The sequence below is a fragment of the Bolinopsis microptera genome, chromosome 7 (genome assembly GCF_026151205.1).
Source record: "Bolinopsis microptera isolate Bmic1 chromosome 7, MBARI_Bmic_1.0, whole genome shotgun sequence".
NCBI lineage: Eukaryota > Metazoa > Ctenophora > Tentaculata > Lobata > Bolinopsidae > Bolinopsis > Bolinopsis microptera.
This window is the reverse complement of record NC_087078.1, coordinates 8,019,270-8,033,801: the sequence shown is the minus strand read 5'-3', so window position 1 is coordinate 8,033,801 and position 14,532 is coordinate 8,019,270. Positions and strand designations below refer to the sequence as shown.

Sequence of the window (14,532 nt, the reverse complement as noted above, 5' to 3'; positions counted from 1 at the left end):
TAAAACTATAACATCGGGCCCCCATTATACAGTCCTACCTGTAAAGATATGATCTGGGATACTCACTTCATTAGCAGGCACATAGAGGTTTCAGACAAATTCTATTGACTTATTGACATTCCTACTATACCTAGTAATATTGTATTTATTATATTCTTTGCAAGAAATTAAAAGATGTAATATCCATGTATATTCTTGTGGCTATTGTATAAATTGTATCTAAAATTTTTTCGCTGTCTCAGGTTTTCTTAAATTTTGTCTCAGGATTATTCGCTGTCTCGGGATTTCTTAAATTTTGTCTCAGGTTTTTTCGCGCGTCTCAGGATTCTTAAATTTTGTCTTAGGTTTTTTCGCTGTCTCGGGATTTCTTAAATTTTGTCTCAGGTTTTTTCGCTGTCTCGGGATTTCTTAAATTTTGTCTCAGGTTTTTTCGCTGTCTCGGGATTTCTTAAATTTTGTCTCAGGATTTTTCGCTGTCTCAGGATTTCTTAAATTTTGTCTTAGGATTATTCTGCTGTCTTAGGATTATTCTGCTGTCTTAACTTTTGCACCTGTGTCTCAGGAATTTTTGCAAATCTAATCCTAAGATCCGAGGCTGGGGGAGGCCTTAATAAGTTGATCCACCTTCCACAAGTTAGACCCAATTTCGTCTACTTGCTGTGAGGTGTACACATGTCTCAGCTACATGGGTTGGGGGTCCCCCTTCCCCCTTCCCCCTCCTCCCTTTCCCCAATTTTTTCGGAATATATTTAATCAAAGAGCAACAATGATGCTATTTTTTCTGAATCAAACCTCATTTTTCAGATATCTAGAATGATTGAATTGAGTTAAATTACAATGCATCTTGTTTGGCCTTTTAAAATGCACTTGAATTGTCTCCATGTTGTAAGAAACGTTTTATTAACTTAAAAACTATAGTTGTGGAAAACGTTGATTTCTACCGAAAAATTGGAGCTTTCGATGCTCAGTTGACCAAGATATCAAGCATATTGATTGTTGGGTTTTTTCATGTCTTGGGTTAAGTTTTAACACTAAATCCCACTTTGCTAAAAAGACAAATTGCTTGATAACTACATCATTTCAAATCCGTTTTACATCATGTTTTTGGATCACACTGCACATTAGCTATTGCAACATGTTAAAATGGACTGCGGTATGCCATCTGCAAAGTTTAAAAAAATCTCAACACTTATTTTACTTCAGACATTCCAACAGCCACATTGTTACACAAGTGTGTAACCAGCCAAGTTACAAGTCTCAAATATGAAACATGGCTATGTGTATAAATCACAATTGTTATATTTAGATGCAGAGATGGGGAAAATATTCAATCCTCTGCTGAGGATTACAGCACAAACTTTATCCTAACAATTCATCATTTCAGGATTATCAAAATGGCAGCCATCGCTCTGCCAATGAATAAACTCAAAAATGAGGATAATGGCAACGACATAAGTTTAATTCAGAGACTGAAAAATGGGGATACTCTCAAATTTGTCAATTCATACCATCGCAATGAGCAATTAAGGAATGAGAATTGGGTGAAGACTGATAACAATTGCTCTAGCCAAGTCGAATACTACGAGGAATTACCTGAAACTAGATCAGTTAAAGCTTCTAACAAAGACATTGCTTATCATAATAATCACGGTAATGATGCTCCTTTGATGGTATCTGACATAGAGAAGAACCTGTTACCCCTGACTGCTGAGGGTGCAAATGAGAACCTATATGAATTATGGAGACTACATGAAATTATAGGACATTGTGACAGTTACATATCTTATTACTATGACCTGAGGGAAAATTCTTTAACCCAATACTATCAGTATCTTGAATTATACAATGGAAATAACAGGTTTCCCTCTTCATACAATGGAGGTATTACTGTCAATCAGAATGTCAATCAGAATGTGTCATTTGATCACGAATCTTGCGACGTAAGTGTGCCTGTGTACCATCAAGAAGCTCCGAAACCACTGAAGCAAGTGTCCAAATTCAATCAACAGAGGTCGTGTGAATACTGGGAGGGAGTTTTACCCAAAAGAAAGAAATTATCTGGTGAGGCGAACCCTCCAGTTTATAGCAGAAAGGTATTTGTTGGAGGGGTACCATGGGATATAACTGAGGAACAGCTCAGGACTGCTTTTGCCAAGTTTGGGAGTTTCATGGTCCAATGGCCTACTAGGGATTCAGCTAGTGCCTCCAACGTTCGCATCAAAGGTTATTTGTATCTGATTTTCGACAACAAAGATAGTGTGTGGAATCTTGTTGAGCAGATCAAGGAAGTTGGAGCAGAAAGCAATGGGGGGTCAGTGACCTTCAATTTCAGGATAAAATGCAACCGCAATAAGCATGTACAAATAGTTCCTTGGATAATTTCTGATAACTTTTGGGAGGAGAGGTGTTTTGATTTAGAGGAAAAGATCTGGACTATATTTGTCGGTGGGTTACATGGCAAGTTGTATGCACAAGCTCTTTTTGCCATTTTTAACAATTTGTTCAACAACGTTATTTCTGTTAAAATTGACACAGATGAATATAATTACCCAACTGGGTCTGGTAGTTTAAGATTCAGTAGCAGAAAAAGTTACATAAAAGCAATCAATGCCAATTACATTGAGGTGAAGACCTCTACATTCGGTCCCAAGTCTATCGAAATTCAGCATTACATGGAGGACGAACTTTGTAGCATTTGTCTCCGGTCTCCTGGAAAGAAGTTCTGTAAAACTGAGTGCTTCGAGTATTTCTGTGATATGTGCTGGAAACACAAACACAAATATAAACCTTCAAGCCAACACGTTGCAGTCACAAGACACCACAAGAATAAAGAGTCTGAATTTACCTACTAGAAAACTAAGGCTTCAGCTAACCAGATACTGAACTGCTAATATAATGTCAATTGGAAGAACTGATAAGCTTTCAATTCCACTCCAAGTGAAGCATGCCATGTTAAAAATACACTTTGAACTTCGACAAAAACGGTGATGAGAAAATTACTTCAAGAAGTAGAAAATTATGGAACTGTTTTATTCATGAGTATCGTAGAACGTGATTATTTCAATTTCATGAATGACTATTCTTGCAAATCACTGATCGTGATCAACAATGTGTAATCTTAGGTGTTATAATTATAATTCTATTTTGTTTTGTTACACTTCAGTTACAGATGCATTTAATTTTGAGCCAAATTTAGTAAAACCTTACAATTTGTTAGTCAGGACTCAGGCTAGGTAGTGTGACCAACCTGTTTTGTTATAATGTACTTGTTTCTTTTCATTATTTCGTTAAATTTGAGTCTGTGTTCATCAATAAGTGATACTGTTCTGGAAAGCAATATCTATACTTGGCATTGATTGGTAGTCACTAGTCATTAGATCAAACAATGAATTGAGCATTTTACACAGTTAAATTTATTTTTTGCAGAACTGTTAGTTTTCTTAAAATATTCAGTACAGTGTGTTTTATGACACAGCAATGTTTTGTGTTTTTTGAACAATATAATATACAGTGTTGTGTGATCATGTCAAAACTGTTATTTTGCTGATTTCCTTGAGAACTTTCTTTGTTGTAGGTAACATTATATTAATGGTATTATGGACACGTTTTTTTTTAAGTGTGGTGAAAATGACTTTGAGTGCCATTACACTTTTGACAGTGTAAGTGAAATGACTAGTAACTAGAAAGTGTAGCACAGATATGCCTTCAATCTTAACTGCCCGTGTAAGGAAAATCCATTACTTAGTTAATATGTCATAATATAGTACCAAGGCAGTGCCAGTTTTCAGCATTTTGGACTATAATGTTGAAAACGCCCATAAAAAACTGAATTTTGCGACTTTTCTGTTCAAAATTCAGATTATGTCTCAGAATTATTCAAAGAATATTTGGATTTTGGTAGGAATACTTGAACTGTGCTCAAAATAAGCAAAAAGTCATTTGTTTGGAAAAATTTCTAGTTGGTTGATTGGGTTGTACAAGGCCCATACTTTTGATCAGCTTGTGAATGAACTGTAACAACTTTCAATAAACGTTGGTCTGTAATAATGTAACCTAGGAAAAACCTATTGTGTGCCTGTATTCAGTAAAAATTCACTCACAAAATTACAATTGATTTTTTTACATTGCAGTAGCTAGACAGCAACAAATTATAACGTTTTTCAATCATACTGTCGAGATTAAGTCTGCTTAACAGCATTCTGTTCGAAAATAAAATTAAGAGTGTGTCAGTTTTCAGTAAAAAGTCATTTTTAGGTCAAATTCATCACGATTAAAAATTCAAAAGAAATGACTCTTTGCTGAATATTGGCACTATACAATTGTTGTCTGACAGCATAGGCAGGTTCATCAAGATGATTCTTTACAAAATCTAACGATATTGTGTGTTCTAATTCAGCAAAAAGTCATTTTATAAATAATATTTTTAGCTTAAAATCTTCTCAGAAATGACTTTTTGCTGATTATTGGCACGATAAAGTAGATTTCTGACAACAATATTATGTTCATCATGGAAATTTGGTACATACTATTGATGTTTGAAGTTCATTTTGCCAGTTTTAAGTTAGTTATAGCAGGTTATCACAACACTGCTTACAAAGCAAAAATTTTATGTGATTTACCATTGGTATATGCCTAGAAAAAGAAGTCATTTTAAGCTGAATAATGGCACACAGTGCAACAAAATTGTGCCACATTAAACGAAAAAGGCACAACGCTCCCTCAAACAATATTCCGAACTAAAAAGAGTGCCATTTAGCAGTAAGAATGACTATTTCTGTCAAATAAGTCACTTTTTACTGATTTTCAGGACACATATGCTGTTCAAATTTTCAGGATGTAACTAAACTAAGATTCGTATCTGCAACATGAACAATTCGGTGGTTTGAGATGATTAATAATGCTGATATTGACTTATAATAATTGGTAATTCCCACGTTGGCTGCAGAAGTCACTACAGCTGATTAGTGGCACTCTCATATTATTATCTGTTTTTGACCCCTTTATGAACACATTACTTTTCGAAATAGATGCTTAAACTAACACTAGTACACCCATGGATCAAGAAATAGACAATTTTTGTCTTTTTACATCATTTATCTATATGACTGATATGCTGAATTTGGGCACTCGGGACATAATTGAGTGTAAGCAGTACAGAGTTCAAGCCTTCTTTTAACTGATTAATGGCACCTTCAATCTAAAAGTCAATAAGGTGACTGAACAAGAGAACTGAAATTTCGATACCTATTTCATCAAATAGAAAAAATTAAATTTCAAGCTGATACATGTGTGACTTTTTGCTGATGGCTGGCACATAAACATGTAGGAATTAGTTTAAAGACACAACCAATCATTGTCTTATCCAGAAAAAAACACAGTTATGCCTTGATCTTTTTAATATTTTGACAAGAACCATCAATAGAGCAGTCGTATTCAGATATAAAAATGACTTTTTACTGACTTCTGTCACTTACTGGAATTGCTAATAATGACTAAAATGCTGAAAACAGTTACTCACTCCAATCTACTAGTGTAATGTGAACAATATTTGAGCAAAATATGGCGAAATCAATGGAATTAGTCAATTGGAGGTTAAAATGGTTTGCTGATTTTTGGCACTCAGTTTAATTGCTCATAAGTCATATTCTGCTTGAGCCTGGCACTTCGTTTTTTCAAATCACAACTGCTGAATATTTTCACTTCATCTTATGTACAAATTTATGGTTGCACTTTAAAAAGTACTGCGACTTTTTCCTCATTTTGTGCACTCTACTTTGAAAAAGGTGAAATCAGCAACTCACCACACTTAAAAAAAAACGTGTCCTTATCTAATGTGTTAGCCACTGTAGTACTTTATTTAAAGTGATCTGAAATATGAAAATCAGAGTAAGTATGAAACTTAATTGTTACACTGTAGTTATATTGTTTGGTATTGCTAACATTGAAAGTTGCTGATACTAATGCTAGCAGATACATTCAACGTTTTGATAGTTTTCGTCCACACTTACACTTGAACTTCACACTTGCACTTTGGGCTCTTGTACACTTGACCTTTACGGGTTTTATTCAGATTGGCTATTGTAATTATAGTTTACCTGATTTAGTATTTATATTTCGTCAATAATGATAAAATTACTATGATCATGAATGAAAAATTTTCAAAATTGAACAATAACTTTGTCATAATTTCTGAATCAAGTGATAATCAACGAAATGTTCACTTTATCATAATTGCGTTTTGTCACATTTGTGTAGACGAGAAATAATAAGGAAACGTCGATTTAAAATTGTTTTGCAGTATTGTGAGATTCATATTTAAATTCATCTGACTGTCTCAGCTTGCCTGATTTGTAAATGTCTTAGAATTTTCTTAACAATAATTTTAACCCAGGTGAATCAAGGAAGCAAGCTATGTTTCACTTTGCAGGAGATGGAACATACCATACCGCAGAGCCTCATTCTCGTCAACTCCGACAATACAGCAACCCTTATGGTAATGAAGCATTTCCATTGATGCGTATGGTCCAACAAATACCCCCTACCGTAGTAGCTGATCAACCATGGACGAGAGAAGAGAAAACTACATGGAGTGGAGACTTCAAGCCAAGAGACTGGAGTGTACCCCCATGGATTTTCTCTAACAAGATCTTCATAGGAGGAATCCCACCAAATATGGCAGAAGACACACTCATTCGTTTACTGCAAAAGTTTGACAACAACCTGTATGTGCAATGGCCTGATGCAAATCCTATTTCAAAAACCACCCCTCCATACCTTCGAATAGTCATGAGTTCTAATGAGAATGTTTCAAAACTTCTTGAAAATTGTGAATTTGTCGTCGATGGCGGATGTGAAACATTCATCTACAAAATCTTTTACAAGAACAAAAGAAGACACCTCCAAATTGTTCCTTGGTTGTGTAGCGATAGCAATTTCAATAGAAGTCAGGCTGTACTATTGCAGTCAGAAACTAAGTTCACTGTATTTGTAGGAGCTCTTCATGGACGTATGCATGCTGAAGCTATCGCACACATCTTTGGTGACGTTTTTGGAGATGTTATATCTGTAAAAATTGATACAGATGAGCATGATTACCCCACTGGTTCAGGGAGAGTTTCTTTTGGAAATGTTGACAGCTTCAAGAAGGCCGTACTATCAAACTTTATCCAGATTGATTCTAAGAAGGTTAAGAAACGCATTCAGATTGAGCCATGCATTGATGGCCAAAGTTGTTGTCTCTGTTTGGAGGAGAATGTTCCTAACTTTTGCAAAAATTTAGAATGTTTTGACTACTATTGTAACCCTTGTTGGCTCATCAGACATCAACCTGCCGAAGGAATGCCACTGGATCACTGTCCCATCAGAAGAAAGTCCAAAAACCCGTCAAGAAACAGTATTGGCTAATACCATTCCACTATACCATACCATACCATCTGAATCGTGAAATGATCGATCATATAAACAATCATATAAACTGTTAATATAAGTTAGGGAAGTTAACTGTATCGTAGTGAAATAGCTATACCTACAGGTAATGTTTTTAAATCATTGTTTTCCAATATTCATCTTATTATTTTATATCCAGTTGCATATTTATCAATCCGTGATAATTTTCAACTATCTTCGTTTCTGAAGGTCACAGAACGTAGAGGGCTCTGGTAAATGGTTTAACTTTTAGAGAGCTTTTAGAGCCTGCATCTCCAGGAGTAAGCTGCAGGAATTTTTTCTTGAACCTTGGAGTTACCCCTCATTCATTAAGAAAGGTGGATCGGTTAGTGAAATTGTAGTTAAATCGTAGTGCTACAGACTTGAATAGATTTCATTTAGTACCACCAGTAGCACCTTCAGAAACGATCTTATTTCCATTCTTATAATTATGCTTTGCTCAAAGTGTTGATACAAATCGATATCTTTATCCAAATTTACTAGCTCATACTATTTAAATTATTATTCTTAAGTTGTTATACATACCAGTTTTTTTCGTTTTTGCGTTTAAATGAAAATGTCGTCAACATGACAAAATAACAGCACATAAGCTAGTTCTAGTATAGAATCAGTGTTGAATTTATCAAGAAAATTACGATTTCATTAGATGGAAGAAAATGAGCTCTACTCATTAATTGTTTCTCTTGATCTTTGTAAATATAGAATGTACATTATAATTTTGATCAGGAAGTTTTATTTAAGCAATCTGTTTGATATATATCTGGTACGTTTGATATTTCCGGAATATATGGCAAATGATGCACGTTTGAACTGTAATAGGTAACTTAAGTTTCTTTATTATAAATACTGATTCTGTTAAAATGTAATTTGTACTACCATTTTATTATTATCATTTTTATTCATTTATGATTTCCATTTGCGTAGTTTTTGCATACAGTTCAATTCTGGTTTCTGTCATTCAATCACTGTAACGGCCAAAAGAAAACAAGTGTGACTTAAAATCAGCTATTTGAAATAAAAACGTGATTGCTAAGGTTATCTGAACTTTCTAATATAAGATGACTTCCGAATTCCGCTCTTTATATATTATGATGTCTAACTAAACAATTCCTAAATAATTTTTCTTACCAAATTTGTAACATTCCCCAGATGTTTCGATCACCAAAGCCGAGTAAGCCGAACGGTTCATCGGAAATGACACCACTTACCCGACAATTGCATGAAATGCTGAATATCGGGTGCCCCCCATCTTCTGGGCCACCAGTACCGTTCACAGACAACTTAAATCAATACATGAATCGGAGCTCTTATTCTGAAGGTCCGACATATCATGATAAGCACAGTATCAACAAAATGGACGATGGCGGATACAAGGGTAATTTGGCACGAGCAGTTTCTTCTAATCCTGAGCATTCCTTCTTTGCGACAGCTTGTGACACCAAGTGGGCTCCATCTAGTTCAGATTTTGACCGTGCTAGTTTTGCAGTAAAGCCATGTTTAAAGAATGATGCTAGTCTAGATTTCTACAATTCATTCAAAAACGATCACTATCCTAAACTTTGGGAAGGTGATCTTGAAAGGAGAGATTTCAACAATGGATCCGGAATCTTCAGCAAGAAAATATTCATCGGCGGAATTCCAAGAGATATGACTGAAGAAGATATCATTAGTATATTTTCTAAGTTCGACACTGATGTTAGAATAGAATGGCCCGAAAGTCGCCCAAATATAAGAAGTACTCCTAAAGGATACCTTTATATCATATTGAGCACGAATGAGAATGTCAGAAATTTGTTATACTCGTGCGATCTTGTGTATGAAGGAGGCTGTGAAACGTTCAACTTCGACATCATCTACAAGAAGAAACTGAAGCAGCTTCAAGTTATCCCTTGGCTAACATCAGACAGTCATTTCAAGTTTGGTGATCCGACAGACTCTCAAAAAATAAAGTTTACTGTGTTTATTGGTGCACTTCATGGTCGTCTACACGCTAAAGCGATCGCATTCATATTCAATAAAATGTTTGGAGAAGTTCTGCTTGTGACCATTGACACTGATCGCCATAAATACCCAACAGGATCGGGTAGGATTACTTTTGCTTCTGATGAAAGTTATAAAAATGCCATTTCAGCTAACTTTATTCAGATTGAGGCAAAGAAGGTTAGTAAGAAAGTTCAGATAGAACCGTGCATTGATGGCCAGAAGTGTTATCTTTGCTTAGAAGATGACGCCCCAAACTTTTGTAAGGAACCAAAATGCTTTGAGTATTATTGTAATAGCTGTTGGGGGAAGAAGCATTCCTCACCAGGCAACAAAAACCACATACCAATTCGTCGAAAGAGTAAATTTGAGTATTGAACCGTGTTAATGAATAATTGTCCATCTTGATTCTTCATGAAAAGATTGATTGATATAATATTTATACTTGCATTGTCCTCAATATCTTTATGTAATCTAATTCATGACTTTCTTACGTATGTAATTTTCTTACTTTGTACCATGATTATCTAACCAGTTTAACAGATGTGAAATTTATTTGTAATGTTAACATTATTAATTGGCCTTGGGCAAAATAACATTTAGATAAAGAACCGAGCAATTAAAAAAAACACAATCGATGGATTACGACAGTCAAAGGCCAATCAATAATGGGAACTCTAAAGTTAAGTTATGAGTATTTTGTTTAATGTAATAAATTATTTTTGTAAAAATATTATCAAGCAAATGTAACTTTGCTGTTTGGTTAACAATTTTGTCTACTTACCAGTAACTGGGTATAACACCTCATGCTTTGCGAATATGTTTATATATGGGCTGAATTCTAACTTTTGGCAAGCCCCCAAATTTTGAAGTCCTGGAATATGTTAAATTCAAATTTTTAAAAATTTGTCGAATTCGAGTACGTTTAAGTTTGAAGAGCAGACATCATGATATTGAATTTACAGTATCAATTATGATTTGGAAATAGGCTTTGTAATAGACCCGATCCTGCTGATCGAAACAAATATGAATTCCGAATTTTTTTGATTTCATTTTTTGGGAGATTGAGTTATGATTTCGAACATCAAGTCTGTGATGAGATATTAACTGAGAAATTTTCACTCACTGGTCACTAGCCATCAGAGCAATACAGCAAGCAGAGAGATACAATTTCCCTTGACCACTCCCCTGATTCTACAGTGGAGTTCGGAGGAGTCAATGACAAACAAGATTGCTTAGTTCGTATTAGAGTTCGGCATAAACCATTATGTCTACAATGGATTTTAGCTAACTCTATTGCTGGCTAACTTGTTAGACGTTTGGAATTGCCCATTGATCACGGCCATACAAAAATTCAAAATTCTGACATTGGGAAATTGGTCGACTCAATTGCCACGACTCTTGTAATTTCTTGATCTTAGCTCCTCTTGCTATATTCCCAGCTGTTAAGTAATTTGTTCATATGATCATGAGAAGTATAGTATGAGTTTGTGCTTTACTCAGTGAAGTTTATAATTTATGATATGTACATAATTTTCGATTTAGTTATTTACAGCTAGGTATTGTATAATAAGGTAATCTAAATTATTCTATTCTATTATTTAATTATTCACCCAGTTTTGCGTTATAGTACAAACTCAGTTTAGATGTCGTATGATGGCATGAAAGTTGTATATATTTACTATCATTGCAAATTTTAGTATTTGATTCATACCTTGCCTATATCGAGTATTTAGAATATCACTTTACCCTGATTAGACCATATTTTAATTCATTTTGTAGCAACGGCAGCAAATCAATGTAAAACGTGTATTTCACTTTTCAAAATCTTCTTCAATTTGTAAAGTTGTAATTCATTGCATTTTTAGAAGTCCACGTCTTTACTGTGCAGCACAAGCGGTTTAATTGATTGCCAAATCGAGTATAGTGAGCATGATAAAGTTGCACTCTCTATTGCAACACTATTTCTGAGTCAATATGACAATTGACACCGTTGGACGAAATAAACTAGAGTTATTATCAATGTTTTCATTGAATTTAATTTGTCGAGTCACAAAATTACATTGAAATACATATCGTGACACGAAATTGATCAACAATACGAACTTACTCACTTCATTTATCTATACTCAATTTATTGCAAATATGTATTCACAAAAATTCATTGCAGTTAAAGTCAGACTATTCTGCTTACTTTCTATAAGTTCAGGTCAAATGGCTTCTGTCGGTGCAGAGCAGCAATCTGTGTCATTCACATCAAACGATGATTCATCGTTTGATAACATCACGAAGCTTGAGAATGAAATGGAGCTAGATACATCTCCAGTTTCAACGGTACATCGTTCAAAACGACCGAAATTAAAACAAAAACAGCCCAAGAACAAAGCTAAAGATTCCTCCGTGCGTTTTGATGATCCTCCGTCTGGTTTATCGAGTGATTCCAACATAAACTTGGAAATTAACGCAGATGACATAATTTCTACACAAATAGGCAATCAAGCAAATGATTCCTCAGTATCAGTTACCTACCGCAGTTTTCTTTCCTTGATCCTTCATCAAAACAGTCTTGGAGCGGCCTATTATGACACAGAAAATTGTGTTCTAAATGTCTTCAAGGAAATTTCCGAGACAAATTCATTTTCCAATTGTCTAAACATATGTTTACAGTGCTATCCTGACAAGATAATAGTTAGCACTAAGCAAAAATCGACTCTTATTGATGCGATCAACTCACAATACTTTAATGACGGTGAGAGTGGAATTGAAGTTGTTTCCCACTCCTTGTTTGCGTACGAAATGGCTAAACGGCGACTTCAGAGTCTTCAACTTAGTTCTCAGCAATCATCAGAGTTGACAGACGAACAAAGAGATGTATGGGCTAGCTCAGTCCTTGATTTTGGTGATACAAACAGTATTAAAGCTGCAGGGGCCTTACTGCGTTACATTGATCAAAATAGAATTGGAATAGAGCTAGAAGAAAGCTTCATTCAGGCACCAATTCTAGCTGTTGCTCAAGTCTCTGTTCCATTAACACTCTTCCTAGACAATGACACGTTTCTTGCATTGCAGATATTTCAAGATGAAAGCCATCCCTCAAGTGCTAAAAGAGGTTCAAATAGCTCTGGCAAAGAGGGTCTGAGTTTATTTGGTCAGATGGACCGAACAAAGTCGAGGCTTGGATCTTTGAAACTCAAGCATTGGTTCAAAACTCCCTCAAAGGATATCAATATTATTCTCCAGCGACAGGAGGCCATTGGTTATTTCTCTCTCAATGAGAACCTTGATAAGGTCATCGCTCTAAACGACTGCCTAAAAAATATCAAGAATCAAACACATATCATCGCTAAAATGACAAGTTCTCACATTTCGGTCCATGATTGGCACACCCTGTACAAAACTCTGTATAATTCTATTTGTTTGCTTGATCTGTGCAACTCTCTGGAAAACGGTATTGAAACTGTTGAATTGATCCAAAAGGCTGACTTTTCCAATCTGCGAGAGATCCTAGCTATGATCAACAAGATAATGGATTTCGAGGAGTCAAAATTAAAGAACAGATTTGTCGTAAAGCATGGGATTGACAGAGATTTAGATGAAAAGAAACGGGTGTTCAATGGCTTGCCAGAACTTATGACTAAGGTAGCTGAACAAGAACTATCACAACTTGATGACAGAGTTCTGGAGTGTAATGTTATATATCTACCACAGCTGGGGTACTTGCTAGCAATTCCTCACTACCCATTCATCAAGGAAGATGACGGTTACATACTCCGAAATCTTGACTTCATGTTTTTGAGCAACGGAACTTTGTACTATAAAAGTGAGCACACTAAGGAGCTGGATAGACTTCTTGGTGACACTCAAAGCGAAATATGTGATCATGAGTCTGGTATCATGCATAGGCTTCAAAACACTATTTTACAGTATGTGAAGCTTATATTGAAAGCTCTTGATTTTTCGGCAGAGTTAGATTGTATCATATCCATTGCTTCTTTCGCCAAAGACAACAATTTGGTATTTCCGAAAATGACGGCAAACAAGAAAATTAATATACATGGCGGCAGACACATTTTGCATGAAATGTGCTCTCATCAATTTGTTTGTAACAATTCTCTCTTTAATCCAAATGATGGTTACATGAAAGTAATATCCGGACCAAATGCTTGTGGCAAAAGTGTTTACCTCAAACAGACTGCTCTTATAGTCTACATGGCACATCTGGGAGCTCCAGTTCCTGCCGAGCAAGCTGAAGTTTGTGTCTGTGATTCAATTTTCACCCGGATAAAATGCATCGAATCTGTTTCAATCAACTTATCAACCTTCGTTCTTGATCTAAACCAACTAACCAAAGCTGTAAACCGTGCTACCGGTAGATCATTGATAGCTATTGATGAATTTGGAAAAGGAACATCTCAACATGATGGAGTTGCTTTGTATGCGGCAGTTTTAAAACATTGGCTTTCTCAAGCTGAGGACTGCCCGTTTATTCTTGCAGCCACACATTATCATTCTATATTCAAACTAAAACTTCTTCCACCATCACCTCTGGTTAAGTTCAAGACTTTTGATGTAATTTCAGACAGCAATGGTATTGTTTATCTTTATAAACTTATTGATGGATACTGCCTTCGTTCACAGGCAAATCATGTGGCTAAACTGGCAGGTCTTGATGATACTATCCTTGAGCGTGCTGGGGAAGTTTTAGAGCTCACATCCCAACAACAGCATATAACATCACTGTGGAAATGTGACAGCAATCATATAAGAATTGTTAAAATGTTTATGTCGTCTAATTTTGAAGACTCTTCAAGTTTTGAAACTTTTCTTCGTGAAATAAATAAATTGTCTAGCATTGATTAGAGATCCAATTAAGATTGATGCATTATTTATAACGTAAATTTTTCACTGAAACTTAATAATCGATTTATTTTTTGTTGATTAAATTTGTTAAGTTATTTAAGTCAGTTTTGATGCTTTTGTTATTGGAATGCATAACTTTATTACTGGATTCCAGGATGTTTTATAATTGTGTCGTTTCTGTTTATTTCGGTTTTTATCTGAGTCTTGACATTATATCAGTACTGTGAAGTGTGATTTAAGCTAACG

General features: G+C 35.2%; 7 protein-coding genes across 9 annotated transcripts in view; 6 read left to right on the top strand and 1 right to left on the bottom strand.

Annotated features, from left to right (window-relative positions):
- Positions 1–14,442, top strand: part of LOC134818832 (mutS protein homolog 5-like) — a 50,331-nt gene extending 35,889 nt beyond the window's left edge. Inside the window, exon 2 of one of the 2 annotated variants that reach the window (XM_063828515.1) lies at positions 11,603–14,442. In XM_063828515.1, coding sequence (XP_063684585.1) covers positions 11,641–14,286 — 2,646 coding nt within the window. In that variant the 5' untranslated portion in view covers positions 11,603–11,640 and the 3' untranslated portion in view covers positions 14,287–14,442. The remainder of the gene's footprint in view (positions 1–11,602) is intronic. The other variant, XM_063828516.1, reaches the window with a different exon arrangement.
- LOC134818831 (GATOR1 complex protein DEPDC5-like) overlaps positions 1–14,532 on the bottom strand; it is a 70,059-nt gene that overhangs the window by 27,851 nt on the left and 27,676 nt on the right. The gene's annotated exons all lie outside the window — the stretch shown is intronic.
- The window catches only part of LOC134818849 (uncharacterized), a 68,945-nt gene that overhangs the window by 35,886 nt on the left and 18,527 nt on the right, over positions 1–14,532 (top strand). The gene's annotated exons all lie outside the window — the stretch shown is intronic.
- LOC134818855 (synaptonemal complex protein 3-like) overlaps positions 1–14,532 on the top strand; it is a 60,157-nt gene that overhangs the window by 35,891 nt on the left and 9,734 nt on the right. The gene's annotated exons all lie outside the window — the stretch shown is intronic.
- The window catches only part of LOC134818839 (cytoplasmic polyadenylation element-binding protein 3-like), a 56,474-nt gene that overhangs the window by 35,891 nt on the left and 6,051 nt on the right, over positions 1–14,532 (top strand). The window lies entirely within an intron of this gene.
- Positions 1,376–3,592, top strand: LOC134817979 (cytoplasmic polyadenylation element-binding protein 1-like). The gene has a single exon (XM_063827384.1). The coding sequence runs from the start codon at positions 1,395–1,397 to the stop codon at positions 2,850–2,852; it is 1,458 nt and encodes a 485-aa protein (XP_063683454.1). The 5' UTR covers positions 1,376–1,394; the 3' UTR covers positions 2,853–3,592.
- On the top strand, positions 8,599–11,271 carry LOC134818844 (cytoplasmic polyadenylation element-binding protein 1-like). Its single transcript, XM_063828530.1, has one exon. It carries the CDS (start codon positions 8,641–8,643, stop codon positions 9,802–9,804), a length of 1,164 nt encoding a protein of 387 aa, XP_063684600.1. The 5' UTR covers positions 8,599–8,640; the 3' UTR covers positions 9,805–11,271.

Bases quoted from the DNA above. Each gene is read 5' to 3' on its own strand.
- LOC134817979 (XM_063827384.1), top strand. From the start codon at position 1,395: ATGGCAGCCATCGCTCTGCCAATGAATAAACTCAAAAATGAGGATAAT.
- LOC134818844 (XM_063828530.1), top strand. From the start codon at position 8,641: ATGACACCACTTACCCGACAATTGCATGAAATGCTGAATATCGGGTGC.